At 44.5% G+C, this 23,028-nt stretch overlaps 1 protein-coding gene across 1 annotated transcript; it reads right to left on the reverse strand.

The window, feature by feature from the left end:
- Positions 1-1,494: 1,494 nt before the first annotated feature.
- Positions 1,495-10,928, reverse strand: pmp22b (peripheral myelin protein 22b). Its single transcript, XM_046357205.1, has 5 exons — positions 10,789-10,928; positions 10,042-10,133; positions 9,738-9,831; positions 4,787-4,927; positions 1,495-3,809 (listed from the first exon to the last, which is right to left on the reverse strand). Exons 2-5 carry the CDS (start codon positions 10,117-10,119, stop codon positions 3,649-3,651), a joined length of 474 nt encoding a protein of 157 aa, XP_046213161.1. The 5' UTR covers positions 10,120-10,133; positions 10,789-10,928; the 3' UTR covers positions 1,495-3,648.
- Positions 10,929-23,028: the final 12,100 nt, after the last annotated feature.

Raw genomic sequence — 23,028 nt, forward strand, 5'->3', positions numbered from 1 at the left:
ACATAAGTATTCAGACCCTTTGTTATGAGACTCAATTGAGCTCAGGTGCATCCTGTTTCCATTGATCAGCCTTGAGATGTTTCTACAACTTGATTGGAGTCCCCCTGTGGTAAATGAAATGCATTGGACATGATTTGAAAAGGCACACACCTGTCTATATAAGGTCCCACAGCTGACAGTGCATGTCAGAGCAAAAACCAAGCCATGAAGTCAAAGGAATTGTCCGTGGAGCTCAGAGACAGGACTGTGTCAAGGCACAGATCTGGGGAATTGGTACCAAACAATTTCTGCAGCATTGGAGGTCCCCAAGAACACAGTGGCCAACATAATTCTTAAATGGAAGAAATTTGGAACCACCAAGACTCTTCCTAGGGCTGGCCAAACTGAGCAATCGGGGGAGAAGGGACTTGGTCAGGGAAGAAGAAGAACCCGATGGTCACTCTGACAGAGCTTCAGTGGAAGCTCCTCTGTGGAGATGGGAGAACCTTCCAGAAGTACAGCCTTCTCTCTCTGCAGCACTCCACAAATCAGGCCTTTATGGTAGAGTGGCCAGACGGTAGCCACTCCTCAGTAAAAGACACGACAGACCGCTTGGAATTTGCCAAAAGGCACCTAAAGTACTCTCAGACCATGAGAAACAAGATTCTCTAGTCTGATGAAACCAAGATTGAACTATTTTGCCTGAATGCCAAGCATCACATCTGGAGGAAACCTGGCACCATCCCTACGGTGAAGCGTGTTGCGGGATGTTTTTCAGCGGCAGGGACTGGAAGACTAATCAGGATCGAGGGAAAGATGAACAGAGCAAAGTACAGAGAGATCCTTCATAAAAATCTGCTCCAGAGCACTCAGTACCTCAGAGTGGGGCGAAGGTTCACCTTCAAACAGGACAACGATCCTAAGCACACAGCCAAGACAATGCAGGAGTGGCTTCAGGACAAGTCTCCGAATGTCCTTGAGTGTCTCAGCCAGAGCCTGGACTTGAATCCGATCTAACATCTCTGGAGAGACCTGAAAATAGCTATGCAGCGACACTCCCCATCCAACCTGACAGAGCTTGAGAGGATCTGCAGAGGAGAATGGGACTCCCCGAATACAGCTGTGCCAAGCTTGTAGCATCATACGCAAGATGATTTGAGGCTGTAGTCGATGGCAAAGGTGCTTCAAAGTACTGAGTAAAGGGTCTGAATAACTATGCAAATGTCATATTTCAGTTTTTTTCAATATGGGGTATTGTGTGTAGATGGATAAAATATATATTTTTATCAATTTTAGAGTAAGGATGTAACGTAATTAAAATGTGGAAGTCAAGGGGTCTGAATAATTTCTGAATGCACTGCACATTTAAAAGCAATGTTCCCGCACAGACTGCATTCACAGTAAAAGCTGCATATGTCGGCTCAATAGTATCTTTAAATTTAAAGCGCTGGACTTCGGCAATACAGATTGAATCGATCCCCTAGTGCAGGTATCATTACATCATGGACACAGAGAGGGGGAGAACTCAGAATTTGCATTCTCTTTAATAGCACACAGTTATCTAAGACCAACCAGATACAGTTAACATTGGCAGGGATTCCACTTTACACTCTTTCATGTACTGCACCTTTCACATCAGTAGTTTACAATAACTTCAAGGCAGACAATAGCTATTAACATTGTATTTGGCTAAATAGTTAGAGTTCAACATTATGCAATGTATCAGATATAGGTCTAATGGGGTTAGTGTTAGTTTTATTCTGTGATGAGGAAGAATACACAACATACAGTATGAGTACTGAAATATATATAGAAATCCCCGTAGGTAGGAGCTGTTTTCAATTGTTGGTTTTATTGAATCAGTCTGCATACTAGATCGTCATAGATATATTAAACAATGTTTTCCCCAAAAAGAAAGTTGCGTTCTTCAGGGTGGCAGAGACTGCAGCTTGTCAAACTTCAAGTATGTGAAACAGAACATTTGTATGCAAACAGAACATAAACTGCAAACACTGTCCATTTTCTCCCACATGACAAAGCTAATACTAAAAGTAATGTCCTCTATTGCCTCGATCAGGTTTGAGTAGGCTGCCTCAGGGCTTACCATTACTATAAATATCTCTAGAAAATGTTAGATATAAAAACTTTAAATTAATTTGGATCTGGCTACAATGCCCTACTAGTCGTTACAGTATTCTGTCCAGGAGAAAGGTTCTAGTGTGTTTACTGGTCGTACATATGCTATAAAACACAAACACAACAAATCAACATGGCAAGGCCTTACAAAGAGAGAAAAGACACAGATCTTAGTCACCGTGAATTTCATTTAGCTTACATTCCTTGAACTTGTCTAAAACAGTTTAAGTAATGCAAATGGAACATTGGCAGGATCTTCTAATACTGACATTCCAAATGGCATTCCAACAAAATAAACTAATGCTACATCACTCAAACGCCCTATAGCCAAACAATCAAAGCTGATCGCTTCAAAGCTTCGATTTAGACAGATCGAGATGGAATTGCCTTCTCTATACACATAAGCAGTTAGGCACATGGACATTACAATGGAGTCTACTTCTCATCCTGATGTCCTAGTTACGTCATGGCATAAGTCAAGTCATTTGACTGTAAATGATTGCAAAATGGCTATCAGTAATAGGAATGGTAAATACATAGCACCATCTTTGTTGAAAAATAAAAATAGAAAAAAATAATGTTGAAACATTTTACAAACAGAAATAACCAAACCAACATTTGAATGGTTAAAGACATGCTCCGGACCTTTGGCAACTACTAAGTATTTGTTTTAAATCACCCGCAAGGGCTGGATGTGTAATTCAGAATTACAGTTTAACCTCAATTAGCCACAAAATCCCTAGTTTGAAAGCAACTTTTTCTTGAAGCTGTGCTTCACCATTTTTCCTAGAATTTCTCCCATTTGAGCCAGCCCCCTAGCAATTGAGTTCAACCAATGAGCCTCACCTCCTCACCATATTTGTGAAAACTAGGAAGAGGCACATTATGCACACAGCAGAGCATGAGCGGAAGCAGTGACATTGGGCACGTGTCGTAGTACGCAATTTTCGGGGGCCACTTTTGGATCGTGAGCTCTACTTTTAAAACTACTGGCTAAAAAGTATAGGAGAATCCCTTTAACAACCATCATTTGGATGTTACCACTTTTAGTTTTTGTAAAGCAAGATCAGTTACACATTCTTTCTCGCTCTATATTTTATACATGCACTTTGGTTAAAATAGTTCAAAACTTTTTTTATTCTTAATTTTTTGACGAGTTACATAGAGAGAAACAAACAGCGTCTAATTATTTCATAATTACAAATATTTAGGCACTTTATCAGCTAAAATGAAGCTCATACGGATATTTTTGTCAACGGAGCAACACGACAATACTATGTACATACACGTAAAATGTGTTATAAATAGGTTTTAAACCATAGATACTACAGTATATACATTTGACAGTATTGGTTGTTTCATTATGTCATTTTTGGTGGTTGTGTTTTTGGTGTTACCCCTAGGGTGCGGTGCAGACCTAGGTGAAGCAGCCTTGTGACCCAGTGAGGTATACAGGTCCTCAGGCTTTTGAGTTTAGTCTCCTAGGGTGATTGTTAATGCTGAGGGCGGGGTGGAGGTTAGTGGACATGGGCCTCATTCCCGTTTTCTCAAGATGACGTAGATGAGTCCGCTGATCAGGGCCAGAGGGAAGGCCACCCAGGCCAGGATATAAGCCCAGCCGAAGGCCTCCGATACTGGCACCCAGTTCGGACTCATCACTGTGTAGATCACTGCTCCACTCATCACAAACAGACCTGGAAAGGATGAGAGGAAATGTTAACATACAGTCAATTCCATTTGAACCTGAAGATCAAATTGTGTGTCATGTAATCACAAGCTGTGCTTTATTTAATGTGTCCTACTATGAACCCTGCTAGGCAGCATTGGGGGAGATGGTGGCTATTTAACCATAAACAGGCCTCTCACTTCCTCATCTAGAACCTTTGTCTACTTCCAAGTTCCCCAGCCCACTGTGAACTGGCATGTCATTGCATTGTCTCTTTGTTGAGGTTGTTGTTGTTCACCCCCTACATTGCCTGTCTTGACATTTCCACTCGTGTGATCGTCTCTGTGCCCACTGGCACAGTCTACAGTGCCAACCTGGGAGGTTTGACATTGGCAGCCCTTTGACACAATAGACTACAAGTAGTGTCTATCCATAGCCAAAGGGCACAGAACACAAACAATGGATAAACCCCTATTGTAGCAACGGGTTCATGGAGGGACCCTGGAGTAGAGGTGTGGCTGTAAAATAGATCTTAGTCACCCGTTAAGAGTAAATGTCATTCCAGTTCATCTGTTCTATTGTCATTGCATGCTAAGGTTGAACACTGATGGTTCTGTAGTTTCAATCAAGCTAACAGAGGAGTTTGAGTTCTTCAAGAGCATATAAAAAAGTTCAAATAGTTACCACTATATGTAATCAGCAATGATGAATGCATATTACATATTCTAATATGATCAAGGAACATTTTGATTTGCGGTGTACAAATTTGAACAGGAATGACATTTATGCTAAAGTGTGAACAAAAATAATTATCTGAAAGCTATGCCTCACCTCAAAACCTCAACCAGAGGGGTTGCTTGAGCAACATGTTTCAAGTGGAAAGGTTCCGCAGGTGTGGCAACCCAAAAGGTTCTTCCAGGCACATATACTTCGAAGAGTGTGGTGTAAACTTCTGAATGTGTCAGTTTCAGTTTTGTTTTCCTGGATGACAAAATGGCTACTCACTGGCGAGGATCTGGAAGACTCCAGTGACAAAGAAGCGTCCTCCCTTCTGGAGGGTGAAGAGCTGACAGAAGAACAGGAAGAGCGAAATGAAGCTGAAGATTATGGACAGGATCATCAGGGCCTGCACTGCCTGGATCCACTCTGTAGGGAAGAGAGGGAGCTTGTCAGTCAATTATAGATAATATATGCCATTAAGCAGATGGTTCTATCCAAAGTGGACATTTTCTTATTATGGTTGGTCCCAAACCCACTATCCTGGTGTTGCAAGAGACATGCTCTACCAACTGAGCTACAGAGGACCACAGGATACATGGCTATACAGTACATGGACCCATAAGACTCACTTCTAGAAATCAACTTCACTTTTTATACACAACATGATAAACGAATCATGCCCAGGTCACCATACTAAAGCAAATACTTTTAATGAGAATGAAACTCAAATTGTTAAATCAGCTAAATATTGGTCTGGCCAGACACAGAATGAGTCTTGTTTAGTTACCTGGAATCCTTAATGGATTTACAATAATGGTACCTACATAGATATTCTGTTCCTGAAAGCATTGTAGCGTACTCAGTAATACACAGGCCCCTAACACTTTGTGTTACATATTGAACCTTTGGCTACCGACCACTGCTCCAAGGCCAGCGTACTACAGTACAGAAAGCCCTGTTAACCCATTCTAGTAACCTGTATTGACAGCCAGGGACTTTGAGACGTTGCCCCCACCAATCTGTGTGTTAGTGCTGTGGTTGTAGCACTATCTACATCTGGAATGCCTGGACTTCCAAGGGGGTCTATTTCTTGTCTAAGGGTCATGCATGCAACCTGCATCCACTCAGGTTTCCTAAGCCAGCTATCCATCTGAAGCCATTCCTCACACATCTCTCTCATCTCATGTTTAGCTGCGTCTGCTACAGTCCTTTTTTGGTGGCTAATGCTAACCCCCCCAAAAAAAATGTTGTGCTACAGAGCCAAACAGATCTGCATGCTCCCATAGGATACTAAAGAGACTGGACCTTAGTCAAGTAGGAAGAGAAGGTTCCAGTCTCAGTATATACCATGCATCCTCCATGTCTCAGAATTTGAGTCTGTCAGGTACCAAACTTACTGTGCATGCTTGTTTTTACAGGTATTTAATTCATCATGAAGCCAATGGTTTGAGGCCCTGCTCAGACTGCTTTAGCGTCACTAAATTGGTTAAGAAACCTGAATGAATGATAGCAGCTAAGAAGTAGATGTGTAAATAATGTTGAAGTAAGGAGACCGTTGGCTTTGTGGCGACCTTGCATGACTACACAAACAAACATCACCAGCAAAAGTACTCAGTCTGCAAACACATGACTAATTCATAAGTTTCTTCAGTTGACATCATTGGTAGATCTCCCATGATGCACCTGTAGTTTTCCAGGAAACTAATACATCTTTTCATGAGAGGTTTGGGGAAATGACAACAGGGTTTAATGGAGTCGATGAGGCCATCAAAGAGTCAGGTTACCCAGAACGACAATGTCTGTCTGTCCCCATGCTGCACTCACCCCAGAGCAGAGCACACTAGACAGGAGATATGGCGGAGGAAATTGCCAACACTATCATCGAACCCATCCACTGTACAGCAATATGACAAACACTATTTATATCCACGAAAGCATTACACAAAACCAATACAAACAGCTCTCATAACAAGAATACTGGAATGTATATGTAATGCAATAACTCCATGTATAGGCCTAAACATGATAGGTTACATTATCCTTGGTTGTCCTGCTCTATATTAGGGTTCTGTAAATATCTCCATCTATACTGTTGATAAACAGACGTGTTCCCTTCTTTCCTCTCTTCAGGGCTGCCTGTCTGGTACCAGAAGGCTGTGGCATGGGGGATTTTCTGGTGTGAGATGTGGTCCTCTGGGGACGGAATATCTACCATAATAACGCTCGTTGTGCTTGTGTCTACAGGTATTGCCATTATATGTGCCATGGGTATACCCGTACAACAATATGTTATACTGGAGTCTATACTGTGTCTGTAGTTTTATATACATTCTAAAGATTTCACAGAAAAGTCAAAAACAGGAAAATTAAGAATTGTTCTAGTTTTGTTGAGTCCTGACTATCGAAGCTTCATATAAAAGATTAATGTGCCAGCTTGTGGCTACAGTAGAGATCATACCAGCTGTTGTGTGTCCATGACATGTAATAACTAACATACAGTAAGGCTCATCCCTAGTGTGGACGTTGCTCAACTCTAATTTGTCATACAAACTAAGACTGGATTGCCATTTCAGGGGCAAAGGCAGGTCAAGTACAAAACAAACCAATCCCATGTGGAATATAAACTACGCATAACTACATAACTTAACTCCTAATAGCAAAATTAAAAATAAAGGCCACCCAGTGGGTGTGACCTTCGCTCGTGCCTCCACCACCATCCCGCCCTCTCAGTATACAGAGCCTCATGTTACTCAGTATGCTCTGTCCTCATGTTTATCTCTCCCAGCCCAGGCATGCCAGCTGTACGGATTTCTCAGTAAAGCACTCCAGGGGCCTTTGAGCACTACTGATTGACTGGGCCGGGCCCCATGCACTTCAGTACAGACTCTACTATCTTCCCCTCGATCCCTCCCTCCTCACAGAACACAAACACGTGCCTCCTTATACAAACACAGTGCGTCAATCAGTGGTGTAATGAAAGCAAATCAAACAAGCGGTTCCATGAATCCACCTGGCAGAGGAGAGAGAGAGAGAAAGACAGAGTGAGCATGTTGGCTTCAGCCTGCTGTTGGCTCTACTGCCAGTCTCATTGACAACACACACCGGGGCCCAAGACCCACCCGCACATTCTAGACACATGACATCACCAGGCAGCTAGCTATGGGCTCGAGGCTACTGCAGTTAGCACTGTGGTACTGGGTCTAAGGCAATTGAACACAAGTTCTATAGTATTTTATTTTTATTTTATTTGACCTTTATTTAACCAGGTAGGCTAGTTGAGAACAAGTTCTCATTTGCAACTGCGACCTGGCCAAGATAAAGCATAGCAGTGTGAACAGACAACAGAGTTACACAGAGTAAACAAGTCAATAACACAGTAAAGAAAAAAGGGGAGTCTATATACATTGTGCGCAAAAGGCATGAGGAGGTTGGCGAATAATTACAATTTTGCAGATTAACACTGGAGTGATAAATGATCAGATGGTCATGTACAGGTAGAGATATTGGTGTGCAAAAGAGCAGAAAAGTAAATAAAAACAGTATGGGGATGAGGTAGGTAAAAATGGGTGGGCTATTTACCGATAGACTATGTACAGCTGCAGCGATCGGTTAACTGCTCAGACAGCAGATGTTTGAAGTTGGTGAATCATGTTTCTGGAAATTTTAAGATATTATATTGCAAATACACACAAAAGTATGTGGACACCTATTTCAGCCACACCTGTTGCTGACGGGTGTATAAAAATCGAGCACACAACCATGCAGTCCCCATAGCCAAACATTGTCAGTAGAATGGCCTTACTGAAGAGCTCAGTGACTTTCAATGTGGCACAAGAAAATTTCTGCCCTTCTAGAGCGGACCTGGTCAAATGTAAGTGCTGTTATTACACGTAGCGTGTAAAAATCTTCTGTCCTCAGTTGCAACACTTACTATGGAGTTCCAAACTGCCTCTGAAAGCAATGTCAGCACAAGAACTGTTCGTCAGGAGCTTTATGAAATGAGTTTCCATGGCCGAACAGCCGCGCACACAAGCCTAAGATCACCATGCCAAGCATTAGCTGGAGTGGGGTAAAGCTCGCCACCATTGGACTCTGGAGCAGTGGAAACATGTTCTCTGGAGTGATGAATCACGCTTCACCATCTGGCAGTCCGACGGACAAATCTGGGTTTGGTGGATGCCAAGAGAACACTACCTACCCGAATGCATCGTGCCAACTGTAAAGTTTGGTGGAGGAGGAATAAACAGCCCCAGACCATTTTCATGGTTCGGGCTAGGCCCCTTAGTTCCAATAAAGGGAAATCGTAAAGCTGCAACATACAATGACATTCTAGTCACTTCTGAGCTTCCAACTTTGTGGAAGGCCTTTTGCCGTTTCATGACAATGCACAAAGCGAGGACCATACAGCATATTAATTCCCATGATTTTGGAATGAGATCTTAGACAAACAGGTGTCCACATACTTTGTCATGTAATGCACAGTCAGAACTTTGTTTAATATAGTCTAGTTGCAATCTTTTTGCAGTCTTACCCTCCAACCACTGTTGGCTTTGGTCTAAATCTGTCTCAGACAATCACGGCTGCTAGAGCTCTCGTTTTGTTAATGATCTCGCTGTACACAATCTGATACATGGGCGTGACCAGGGTTGTCAGCACACTATGTCCTACATGGGGTGGTCCAAGGCCTCCCCGTCTGCCACGCACACCTCCCCAGATATAACACTTGAGATTTCCTACAAAGTCCCACCCTAAACCTTCATCCCACCACTATGGCCTCCCAAACATGCAGCCTGAATATGGACATCACACCATGACTATTTATACAGAGGAGAGCCTATGAACAGTGCAAACTCTAGGTTCACATCCTCACCCCTTGATGGCAGTAGAGTCCCAGTGGGGCCTGACACGCCCTTCGGGGGCACGGTAAACTAGAGTGAATGGGTGGGCTTAAGCCAGTTATAGTTAATCACAGTTCAGGTCTTCCCACGTCTTATAGTCTACAGAACTTTCAGTCAAACAACAATGCTTAACTTATTCTCAAGACACACCTCAGAAGAATCAAATGCACAAACACACTACTCAATTTACAAGGTCAAGAAATACATGTCTACAGTATATCCTTTCAAAATTAAGTTTACTATTGGACAAGAGGAGGCATCAGCATCATGCAGAATGAAAAAAAGGAAGAACAAGCCACAGCATCAGATGTACAAAGTCAGTCTGTACTGCATCCTACCTCCAGTGTAGGCTGGTTCACAGTGGTATCCTCCATTGATTGTAGAGCAGTTATTCCAGAGGTCTGAGCTGCTAGTGGACCCTGTTGTCCAGGCCTAGAGGATAAACAACACAGTATTGCTATTAACAAGAGAACACTGCAGCCTGATAGATAACACCTTTACAGATAGAGATGTCAATGCTTTAAAACAAACTACTGATTTTTAAATGTATAAAACATTTATGTTTGGAATGATTATCAGAAATGAGATATCAGTAATACATTGCTTTATCAGAGCATTCATTGATAACGATGGTTTACTTACGCTGACAATTGTTGACACAAACAGGAGGACTAGGGCTGCGGCATGCAGGATGACAATTCCCAGTAGAAGGAGCAGCATCTTGCCAGAAGAAGCTAAACGATAAAAGGGACACCGTTAGTTTGTGAATGTCTCAGTCTCTCTCCAGTTGTGTGGGACTGGGACATGGGTGTGTCACTGCAGGATTTGCAGTACCCGTTCTGAACTCAGAACAGCGCCTACTCCAAAAAACTTTCAGCACCGTGGAAGGTCTATCAGAGTTCTAAAAAAGACAATGTTAATGTCCTCCTTATATATTCAACTTGTAACAAGCTGAAGATATGTGCATACTAACTACACGATTTTTAGTGTAGCCTGTCCTAACTAAAAATGTATTTAAAAAAAAGCAGACTTGATAAGAACAGACCACCTTTCACACAACACCGCAGATCCATTTGGACCTAGGTTGCATCCATATTATCATTAAGTGCGCATGAATTATAAACAAACAATTCTACTGCGACTATGTAGATTTTTTTTAAAGTAACAATATAACAGAAAAGGTTATTGTATGTCGACACACTGATAGTCGATAAGTAAAATAAAGACAAACATCTGTCAACCACGTTATGGGTGTTATAGGTACTAGAAAAATAAACCAAGCCGCTCCCCTGAAAACCCGCTTGGTGTTGGTGCTCCGTGCGTGCCACATATTCCATGCGCATTAATCTAGCGAATAAATAACCACAATTGGAAGAAAAGTCAACTTACTTAATGCGACTGCGGAGTGACTATAATATCACAAAAATGGTTTTCAGCCGAAAATCGCAAAAAGCAAGTTTCCCAAAGAGTCCAAAACTGTAGTCCACCGGTCACAAGTCCTTCTGGCTAGATTGACGTCAGTGGCAGCGCTGCAGTTATAAAGTATCTCATTATGGAAGAACAACGCCCATCCGTGCGTCGCTACGTCATGGAGTGTCCGACGGCTAGGATTCCTGATATCCCTAGAAGACTCCGTGCGTATTTACTCAGCAGGAATGCCGCTTGAAAGTTACTCACTTTGTGTACTTTAAAATAAGTGATTTCATGACACATTGTTTGTTTATCCTGAATACCATGAACAACACATGCATTTATTCATCTATCTGGATATAATTCCTTAGACATGATCATTTCTCTCATGTTGAAACTGAGAGGGGTCAGGGTGGATGTACCATGTACAGTATGCTGTATAGAATAAGGTATGTTGGACGTGCTCCAAACTGAATTAATACTGAGGTGTCTCCCTCCAGTCAGTCATTCATTCATCCTGCTGCAGTGTTGTCTGGGCAATAAGGTACACAAACATGGTTGGTTCCAAGGGTGGGAGTCCCTCTCCCTCCCGCTGGATACTAGCCATAGCACACAGTGTGGTCTGTCCAATGAGTGACTCACCCCATCGCACTGCATGTGTGGACGGGTGGGTATGCCCCAGCCGCAGCGCAGCGCCTATGGGACGTAGGCCTGCTGGATAGGAGAGATAGGATCTAGGGCTATCCCCTATCCTCTGTTTTACATGACTCATTCAGCTGGGAGCCCATAGGCCTCCGGTCAAAAGTAATGCACAATGTGCATTCGGGTGCCATTTGGGACACAGACAGGATATGGGGCTATCCTCTATCTTCTGTTTGACCTGACTCATACAACTAGGAGTGTGGGAGTGTCAGGGCCGTTCCAACCTCCAAAGGGATGGATTCTACTCCTTTTTACAGGTACAGATACAGATAACCGGGTAATAAAGCCATGGGTGTTGCAATGATTACAATGATCGGAATTCAGACAGCGTCTTTTAAGTGTGAAGAGCAGTGAGGAGTCAAAACTTTAGGATCCTGATTCCTGGACACAGATTATACTCAATGTCCTGGACTGAAAAGTACTTTCAATGGAGATTCTCCATTCATCAGGAGTACTTTGGAGAAACCGTCCCAAGCTCTCTCTGTAAGTATTAAGACATGACTTTCCCTCTAACGTAAATAACCTGTAGCACACTACAGCACGGAGACCTGCTGTACAGAAACTGTCAGTCAATGATGCTTCACTCTCAGTGAGAGATACTGAAATCTACATTCTGAGTGAAAGAGACTGAATTCTGCACAGTGAAAGACATATTATATAAATTATACAGTGTAAGGGTCTTTGTGGTCCAGATTAGGCTCAGTAGATACACACTGCTGCACTCAACAGTCAGTCATTATGCCTATAAGGAAGAATACTCCGGCATAGTGTTTTAGCCCTGGATGCTGAATACAGGGTGTGTTGGGTGGATGTCACACTCACAGCATGAGACAGCCAGACAGACATACAGACACTTAACACACACTCAGTAGGCTAGTAGAGCAGCTCTACAGGCCCACAGGACTTAGATAACCCATGTCAGCAGACATATATATATACACACACACTCAAACCTCTCTCTGGATAATGGTGGAGGCATCTTGGCTGAAAGCAAGTTCAGCAGAATGAAAAAGTATCAGTTAAGTGTTGGTGAGAGATAAACATTGACATCTTAATGTATCTTATTGTCAAGGGATGATGCCCAATAGAAATGTTTGCCCACCCTTAGTAAAACATTGTCAAGGAACAAACTTCCGATACACAGAGCTTCAACTCAGTTCATTGATTGACCTCACAGCATGTGAGTATTTCAAAACTCCTCCATTTAGTCAATGTACTTTTGTAGGACAGTAGTTGTGTATCAAGATGACACGGGACACCTATTACACTTTATTCCATGTATTTATGTAGTAGTAGGTATACAATGGCAGTTCTTGGCAATGATATAGAGACCGCATACTGCCCCAGAGGTGCTGAGAAGTACAAGCCTGGCCGCAGATCTGTTTATTGAGCATATTCAACTGCTATAGTCAATGCCTTGCCAAACAGCACATACAGATCTGGGACCAGGCTAGAGGAGTAGCTCGCTGCTTGAAATGAAAAGCTAGCACACCCTCCTAGCCCCATATATGCCAATGTTTGTAAAAGACTGACAAGAGTTAGTGAGTGTGTTGGTTGGTGGACGTTCCTACCGCACGGGAGTGTTACATTTACATCTGTTTAGCAGAGGCCCAGAGCCAACCCAGCTGGAAGAGACAGTCAACTGGTCAGGTTCTGACCTGTGTCTAATGTTGCATCTCCATCACTAACTAGCAAACACAGGGATTTTGTGTCCTATTTATATTTCTGTATCTTATCCATGGCAGCAGACGACCATATGGTAGGAGCTCTGTCTTCCCTTTTCCAAGTGAATCAGCACCTCATTCTTAATGTCAAAAATCAAAGCACTTGAACGCCTAAGGAAAATACCTAAGCTGAGTCAAAATGAGAATTTAACATTTTCAGAAATACTGAGACCTGAAGGAAAGGAGAAACACGTTGTTATCAGTGTATCCTTGATATGGGAAATATGGTATTACTTTACTAAAACATCCTTGAGGAAATGTCATCAAATGTCATCACGACTTCAAGACAAAGAAACAACATAATACTCATTCCATATTGTAGCAAAAAAGTATAAGGAAATTGGGCTCTATTTTCGGCTGGTGATAAGGCGGCGCTTGTGTCAAACGCACATTAGTTTGCAATTTCGTCATGTAAAACCTTGCGCACTGAACATTTCCCACCCCTAACGCCAGGTTCGGCAATTTACCTGTATTATATCAAATGAAACAGTGAGCTGGCATTTCCTCTTTATCTGTGCATTGTAAGCAGATCCACCTTATTTTAGCCACGCAAGTCCCGTTTTGGACGTGCGTAAAATGATGTAGGCTACATGCCCATCATGCAATGATAGATATATCATTGAACCGCGGTGAATACCATTGAACTTTTGTATTGAGAAGTTTATCTGTAACCTGTAAAATTGCTTGTCTTCCGTTTTATATGTTCAAAAGCCAAGCCCTCCCTTGGGCCTACTAATATTGTAATATTGTAATATATGCCATTTAGCAGACGCTTTTATCCAAAGCGACTTACAGTCATGTGTGCATACATTCTACAACAAAGGGTGGTTCAACAGCAATTCGTGTCTTTTTTATCCTGGCGATATTATGATATCATTACATTTTACACTGATTTATGTATTTGTATGCGTATGTGTTTTCATTTTATTGCAACCTAACAGAATGGTTAACCTTCCTGGTTTCATGGTGACAACGTCCGTGGCGTGATTGCAATGTAACTTCTTGGAGATGTGGGAATGCGATCTAATCTGTAAAATGGTTGCGATTATGTTCATAAAACAGGCCTATTTGGGAGCAATATAACGGTGAGTGGACATTCTCCCTTTCTCTTCATATTGGATCTTTGTCTGGCTAGTGTGAAACATTTGGATGTGCATAAAACTCTCAATAGTCTGCGTTGTTTTAATATTATATGCCCACAGTGAGAAATTATGGTACCTGTACGTGTGACATAGTCTATTTAAAACGAGTTATTTTGTTTAGAATTTGATTAGAATTATTTGTTCACTTATTAGGCCTTATCAATAATGAATATAATCTTGCTTATTGACAATGTTTGGCATAACCATGCATAGCCATAAAGCAATTTACAGTAGGCCAGGCCCCTATGTCAGTGTGAATGCTATTGAAGCCATGTAATTACTTAGAACAATGTGGACTGCAAATGGGTTCAAGTTAAAGTATTTAGTAAAGATACACTACCGTTCAAAAGTTTGGGGTCACTTAGAAATGTCCTTGTTTTTGAAAGAAAAGCATTTTTTTGTCCATTAAAATAACATCAAATTGATCAGAAATTCAGTGTAGACATTGTTAATGTTGTAAATGACTATTGTAGCTGGAAACGGCAGATTTTTAATGGAATATCTACATAGGTGTACAGAGGCCCATTATCAGCAACCATCACTCCTGTGTTCCAATGGCACGTTGTGTTAGCTAATCCAAGTTTATCATTATAGAAGGCTAATTGATCAATAGAAAACCATTTTGCAATTATGTTAGCACAGCTGAAAACTGTTGTTCTGATAAATGAAGCAATAAAACTGGCCTTCTTTAGACTTGTTGAGTATCTGGAGCATCATCATTTGTGGGTTCGATTACATGCTCAAAATGGCCAGAAACAAAGGCTTTGTTCTGAGAAATGAAGGCTATTCCATATGAGAAATTGCCAAGAAACTGAAGATCTCGTACAACGATGTGTACTACTCCCTTCACAGACCAGTGCAAACAGTCTCTAACCAGAATAGAAAGAAGAGTGCGAGGCCCCGGGGCACAACTGAGCAAGAGGACAAATACATTAGGGTGTCTAGTTTGAGAAACAGACGCCTCACAAGTGTTCAACTGGCAGCTTCATTAAATAGTATCCGCAAAACACCAGTCTCAACGTGAAGAAGTGTGAAGAAGCGACTAGGGGATGCTTCCATTGTGTTATGTATGTATGTTCAAATAGAGCCCATTCAGTTACTTGTAGGTGCAGAGAGCAAAAAAAGCAAGATACGTAGTTACCCGGGAAAGAACTCATCAGACTTACAGTGGATTGGCTATTGACGGACAGCAAAGCAATAGGTTCCAGGTGGGATTCCTTCCTTGGAGGTCAGGAGTACCCAGGGACAAAGGATAACCACTTGGAAAGCTGCTATTGGGTGTTGGTCAAATGAGGGTTAGGTTACTCCCAATGTCCAGGGCTGGCATCAGTGTGGAGTGCTCATCTCTGTTGGCCCTTAGAGTTAGTTCAACAGCTTCCCACCCACCCTCACCGCCCGCCCCCGCTCTGCCCCGCTCCCTCCCTCTGTCTGACACAGCCCAGATGTGTCAGAATGGACTGCTAAATCCTGCCATTTAAAGACATTGAGATGCAGTCTCTCTCAAACGTACACACATGCACGTACAAACACACGTGCATATGCACACATATGCATGTGCATTAAAGCACACCTAATGGAGATGCAAAGATAAAGCAGGTTTATATAGAGGGGATTAGTGAAGGCACATGGTGTTTCTTCCGGTAAAATGGCACGCATCGGAAACAGTGGCATGATATGAGTCAGCACATTTTCTGAGCATGTGTGTGTAAGGAGGTTAGGAGAATGTTGCGTGTGTAGTCAGAGAAACAGAATGTGCTGGGAGGAGGCAGGGAGGGGGATGGTTGGAGAGATAGAGAGAGAGGGATACACAATGAATTGTGTTTGTGTATCTATTAGTTTAACTTCATGCTCTAGTATGGTAGTCTTGTCATCAGGTTTACATTACATTCTCAGACAAACAAAGCACAAGGTGTTGACAATGGAGTCTGTGTCTGAAATGGCACCCTTTTCCCTACATAGTGCACTACTTTTGACTAGAGTAGTCTACTACATAGGGAATAGAGTACCATTCGGAAACAAAACCAAAAGAGTGCCACTGCTAAAATATGCTAATTTGCGAGGTGTTTGTGCTGTTTCTAAAGATAATGTGATCATCTATGATCAGAATCAGTTCACGGTAGTGTGATGAACTGCTCTGCTGTGGCTGCCTGACGGCCTCTTTCCCTTATCTTTCTATAACTACCCCATTTCCTGTTGTCTCCTTAGAGACAGACAAATAAATAAACAACAGTGAATGAAAATAAATTCTAGAATCATCCCACACTCTGATTCAGCACAGTCGGCTAACATCACCCCCCTCTCCTCACTCCTTCACCCCACCCACCCACCCACCCACCCACCCACCCACCCACCCACCCACCCACCCACCCACCCACCCACCCACCCACCCACCCACCCACCCACCCACCCACAACCAATCTCTCTCTCTCTCTCTCTCTCTCTCTCTCTCTCTCTCTCTCTCTCTCTCTCTCTCTCTCTCTCTCTCTCTCTCTCTCTCTCTCTCTCTCTCTCTCTCTCTCTCTCTCTCTCTCTCTCATTCAGTCTAACATAATATCTGCCTGCAGAATGAACCGAAGGAGAGAACAACAGATCTATTAAATAGATTGTCCAGGCATTCCAAACAATTTCACTGTGGAATCTTCAGACTCTTGGCTCCATGAGTTGGCCATCTCTCTTTACCCCAATGTGATTCAATACATTGCTTATGAATCCTAATCGTCAGGTTGCAGTTGAATCTTATCATTTCACTTTGTTTGATGAAACTTAGTTATGTGGAGTATGCCGGTGAGTGATATGAGGGATTGAATGACAGGTTAGAACTATGGCAATACTGAGAATAAAAGGGATACTAACACTTAAGGCATGACCACCACTACTCAAGCATCACTGTGACATGGCCAATGTCAGCTATGATAGGAAACCATGCAGAGAAAAGCATTATCTTGGCTGCCTCAAGCTTCCTCTTGCTTCACTCTAACGGTCGGGAGGGATTGCACGACTACAGTGACTGATGTTGGGCCGTTTTCTTCTTCTCATGACCACAAAGAGAGAGCTGACATCACATACTGACTGTATCTAGAAGAGAGAGCGAGAGAGTGAGAGAGGGGGGGGAGAGAGAAGGATAGAACCAAACAAGACCAGCAGAGGGAAACGAATAGCATGGGGAGCACAGGGACAAGACATGACAATGAATGACAAACATGACAGTACCCCCCACTCACCGAGCGCCTCCTGGCGCACTCGAGGAGGAATCCTGGCGGCAACGGAGGAAATCATCGATGAGCGAACGGTCCAGCACGTCCCGAGACGGAACCCAACTCCTCTCCTCAGGACCGTAACCCTCCCAATCCACTAGGTATTGGTGACCCCGTCCCCGAGAACGCATGTCCATAATTTTATGTACCTTGTAAATAGGTGCGCTCTCGACAAGGACGGGAGGGGGAGGGAAGACGAACGGGGGTGCGAAGAAAGGGCTTAACACAGGAGACATGGAAGACAGGATGGACGCGACGAAGATGTCGCGGAAGAAGCAGTCGCACAGCGACAGGATTGACGACCTGGGAGACACGGAACGGACCAATGAACCGCGGAGTCAACTTACGAGAAGCTGTCGTAAGAGGAAGGTTGCGAGTGGAAAGCCACACTCTCTGGCCGCAACAATACCTTGGACTCTTAATCCTGCGTTTATTGGCGGCTCTCACCGTCTGTGCCCTGTAACGGCAAAGTGCAGACCTCACCCTCCTCCAGGTGCGCTCACAACGTTGGACAAACGCTTGAGCGGAGGGAACGCTGGACTCGGCAAGCTGGGATGAGAACAGAGGAGGCTGGTAACCCAGACTACTCTGAAACGGAGATAACCCGGTAGCAGACGAAGGAAGCGAATTGTGAGCGTATTCTGCCCAGGGGAGCTGTTCTGCCCAAGACGCAGGGTTCCTGAAAGAAAGGCTGCGTAGTATGCGACCAATCGTCTGATTGGCCCTCTCTGCTTGACCGTTAGACTGGGGATGAAACCCGGAAGAGAGACTGACGGACGCACCAATCAAACGACAGAACTCCCTCCAAAACTGTGACGTGAATTGCGGACCTCTGTCTGAAACGGCGTCTAACGGGAGGCCATGAATTCTGAATACATTCTCAATAATGATTTGTGCCGTCTCCTTAGCGGAAGGAAGTTTAGCGAGGGAATGAAATGTGCCGCCTTAGAGAACCTATCGACAACCGTCAGAATCACAGTCTTCCCCGCAGACAAAGGCAGACCGGTAATGAAGTCTAAGGCAATGTGAGACCATGGTCGAGAAGGAATGGGGAGCGGTCTGAGACGACCGGCAGGAGGAGAGTTACCCGACTTAGTCTGCGCGCAGTCCGAACAGGCAGCCACGAAACGGCGCGTGTCACGCTCCTGAGTCGGCCACCAAAAGCGCTGGCGAATAGACGCAAGAGTGCCTCGAACACCGGGATGACCCGCTAACTTGGCAGAGTGAGCCCACTGAAGAACAGCCAGACGAGTGGAAACAGGAACGAAAAGGAGGTTACTAGGACAAGCGCGCGGCGACGCAGTGTGCGTGAGTGCTTGCTTAACCTGTCTTTCAATTCCCCAGACTGTTAACCCGACAACACGCCCATAAGGAAGAATCCCCTCGGGATCAGTAGAAGCCACAGAAGAACTAAACAGACGGGATAAGGCATCAGGCTTGGTGTTCTTGCTACCCGGACGGTAAGAAATCACAAACTCGAAACGAGCGAAAAACAACGCCCAACGAGCTTGACGGGCATTAAGTCGTTTGGCAGAACGGATGTACTCAAGGTTCTTATGGTCTGTCCAAACGACAAAAGGAACGGTCGCCCCCTCCAACCACTGTCGCCATTCGCCTAGGGCTAAGCGGATGGCGAGCAGTTCACGGTTACCCACATCATAGTTGCGCTCAGATGGCGACAGGCGATGAGAAAAATAAGCGCAAGGATGAACCTTATCGTCAGACTGGGAGCGCTGGGATAGAATGGCTCCCACGCCTACCTCTGAAGCGTCAACCTCGACAATGAATTGTCTAGTGACGTCAGGAGTAACGAGGATAGGAGCGGACGTAAAACGTTCTCTTAGAAGATCAAAAGCTCCCTGGGCGGAACCGGACCACTTAAAACACGTCTTGACAGAAGTAAGAGCTGTGAGAGGGGCAGCAACTTGACCGAAATTACGAATGAAACGCCGATAGAAATTAGCGAAACCTAAGAAGCGCTGCAACTCGACACGTGACCTTGGAACGGGCCAATCACTGACAGCTTGGACCTTAGCGGAATCCATCTGAATGCCTTCAGCGGAAATAACGGAACCGAGAAAAGTAACGGAGGAGACATGAAAAGAGCACTTCTCAGCCTTTACGTAGAGACAATTCTCTAAAAGGCGCTGTAGAACACGTCGAACGTGCTGAACATGAATCTCGAGTGACGGAGAAAAAATCAGGATATCGTCAAGATAGACAAAAACAAAAATGTTCAGCATGTCTCTCAGAACATCATTAACTAATGCCTGAAAAACAGCTGGCGCATTGGCGAGACCGAACGGCAGAACCCGGTACTCAAAATGCCCTAACGGAGTATTAAACGCCGTTTTCCACTCGTCCCCCCTCTCTGATGCGCACGAGATGGTAAGCGTTACGAAGGTCCAACTTAGTAAAGCACCTGGCTCCCTGCAGAATCTCGAAGGCTGATGACATAAGGGGAAGCGGATAACGATTCTTAACCGTTATGTCATTCAGCCCTCGATAATCCACGCAGGGCGCAGAGTACCGTCCTTCTTCTTAACAAAAAAGAACCCCGCCCCGGCCGGAGAGGAAGAAGGCACTATGGTACCGGCGTCAAGAGACACAGACAAATAATCCTCGAGAGCCTTACGTTCGGGAGCCGACAGAGAGTATAGTCTACCTCGAGGAGGAGTGGTCCCCGGAAGGAGATCAATACTACAATCATACGACCGGTGAGGAGGAAGGGAGTTGGCTCGGGACCGACTGAAGACCGTGCGCAGATCATGATATTCCTCCGGCACTCCTGTCAAATCGCCAGGTTCCTCCTGAGAAGTAGGGACAGAAGAAATGGGAGGGATGGCAGACATTAAACACTTCACATGACAAGAAACGTTCCAGGATAGGATAGAATTACTAGACCAATTAATAGAAGGATTATGACATACAAGCCAGGGGTGACCCAAAACAACAGGTGTAAACGGTGAACGGAAAATCAAAAAAGACATAGTCTCACTGTGGTTACCAGATACTGTGAGAGTTAAAGGTAGTGTCTCAAATTTGATACTGGGAAGATGACTACCATCTAAGGCAAACATGGGCGTAGGCCTGTCTAACGGTCTGAAAGGAATGTTATGTTTCCGAGCCCATGCTTCGTCCATGAAACAACCCTCAGCCCCAGAGTCAATCAAAGCACTGCATGTAGCACCGAACCGGTCCAGCGTAGATGGACCGACATAGTAGTACAAGATCTAGATGAAGGGACCTGAGTAGTAGCGCTCACCAGTAGCCCTCCGCTTACTGATGGGCTCTGGCCTCTTACTGGACATGAAATAACAAAATGTCCAGCAACTCCGCAATAGAGGCACAGGCGGTTGGTGATCCTCTGTTCCCTCTCCTTATTCGAGATGCGAATCCCTCCCAGCTGCATGGGCTCAGTCTCAAAGCCAGAGGGAGATGGTTGCGATGCGGAGCAGGGAAACACCGTTGATGCGAGCTCTCTTCCACGAGCCCGGTGACGAAGATCTACCCGTCGTTCTATGCGGATGGCGAGAGCAATCAAGGAGTCCACATCTGAAGGAACCTCCCGGGAGAGAATCTCATCCTTAACCACTGCGTGGAGTCCCTCCAGAAAACGAGCGAGCAGCGCCGGCTCGTTCCACTCACTAGAGGCAGCAAGAGTGCGAAACTCAATGGAATAATCCGTTATGGACCGTTCACCTTGGCATAAGGAAGCCAGGGCCCTAGAAGCCTCCTCACCAAAAACTGAACGGTCAAAAACCCGAATCATCTCCTCTTTAAAGTTCTGGAATCTGTTAGAGCAATCAGCCCTTGCCTCCCAGATAGCTGTGCCCCATTCTCGAGCCCGGCCAGTAAGGAGTGAAATGACGAAAGCAACCCGAGCTCTCTCTCTAGAGTATGTGTGGGGTTGGAGAGAGAACACAATCTCACACTGCGTGAGAAAGGAGCGGCACTCAGTGGGCTGCCCGGAGTAGCAAGGTGGGTTATTAACCCTGGGTTCAGGAGGCTCGGCAGGCCAGGGAGTAACAGGTGGCACGAGACGTAGACTCTGGAACTGTCCAGAGAGGTCGGAAACCTGAGCGGCCAGGTTCTCCACGGCATGGCGAGCAGCAGACAATTCCTGCTCGTGTCTGCCGAGCATGGCTCCTTGGATCTCGACGACAGTGTAACGAGCGTCTGAAGTCGCTGGGTCCATTCTTTGGTCGGTTCCTTCTGTCATGCAGGTGAAGGAGGACCCAAACGCGACTTAACAGAAACAGAGTTTATTAATGCTCAAAACCGAATAACTGAAATCCTCTAGATAGTAGAGGGGAAAACAACTGGAGAAGCGGCCACAGACTGCAGGTCGCTTCGGGTAGGCGCAGGCCGTAGTCAACTGAGACACCTGCTCACACGCAGCGTCTGAAGAAGGCACAAAACACGACAGGACAGGGTGATACACAATCACGGCAAAAAACACGACAGGACAGGGCGAAACGCGATTACAGCATGGAATACAAAACAAGGAACCGACGGAACAGGAACGGATCACAAAGGAATAAATAGGGAGTCTAATCAGGGGAAAGGATCGGGAACAGGTGTGGAAAGACTAAATGATGATTAGGGGAATAGGAACAGCTGGGAGCAGGAACGGAACGACAGAGAGAAGAGAGAGCGAGAGAGTGAGAGAGGGAGGGGGAGAGAGAAGGATAGAACCAAACAAGACCAGCAGAGGGAAACGAATAGCATGGGGAGCACAGGGACAAGACATGACAATGAATGACAAACATGACAGTATCTCCATGAGGTCTAGGATTATTACAAAATGACCAAAAATAAATGTATTACATCAATCCCAGGATAGAGACATATTTGGTATCAACATTTCCTATCATTACGCATAGGTTCCATGAAACAAGTCACGTTGAATGCCTGCTTAGCCGTAGATGAAATCATGTGTACTAGGGTGTGACCTCTCACCTTCGCACCCTTCTACTACTGTTTTTCTCTCACCATCACAGCCCTTCCGTTTCTCATAGTCAGAATCTACACTAGCCTAATATTAGTGGTGAAGGCCGAGAAGAGGAGTTTGGCCAGGGACTAAGTCCCCTGAGAAGACAATTGTTCCTGTGGATGTTAGGGTTCACTGTTAGCATGATGTGGAAACTGAAAACTCAATAGGAGAAGTCAGGTTAGACACAGTTAGTTTGCTTGTTGTCATATCCCTGCAGGCCTTTGTACCAGCTGTGGAGGATTTGGTTGTATGGGGGCCCTGGTGGTACTATGGGATCAGAGATGAGCTAGTCTCGGTTAACCCAGGTTCTGTCCAGAACTAAGATATAATAAGTCTGTCCATGAGAGATTAGATGAGCTAATGTTCTACTTGTTGAATAATCTATATCACTGTCATAATGT

Source organism: Oncorhynchus gorbuscha, linkage group LG07 (assembly GCF_021184085.1).
Source record: "Oncorhynchus gorbuscha isolate QuinsamMale2020 ecotype Even-year linkage group LG07, OgorEven_v1.0, whole genome shotgun sequence".
Classification (NCBI taxonomy): domain Eukaryota; kingdom Metazoa; phylum Chordata; class Actinopteri; order Salmoniformes; family Salmonidae; genus Oncorhynchus; species Oncorhynchus gorbuscha.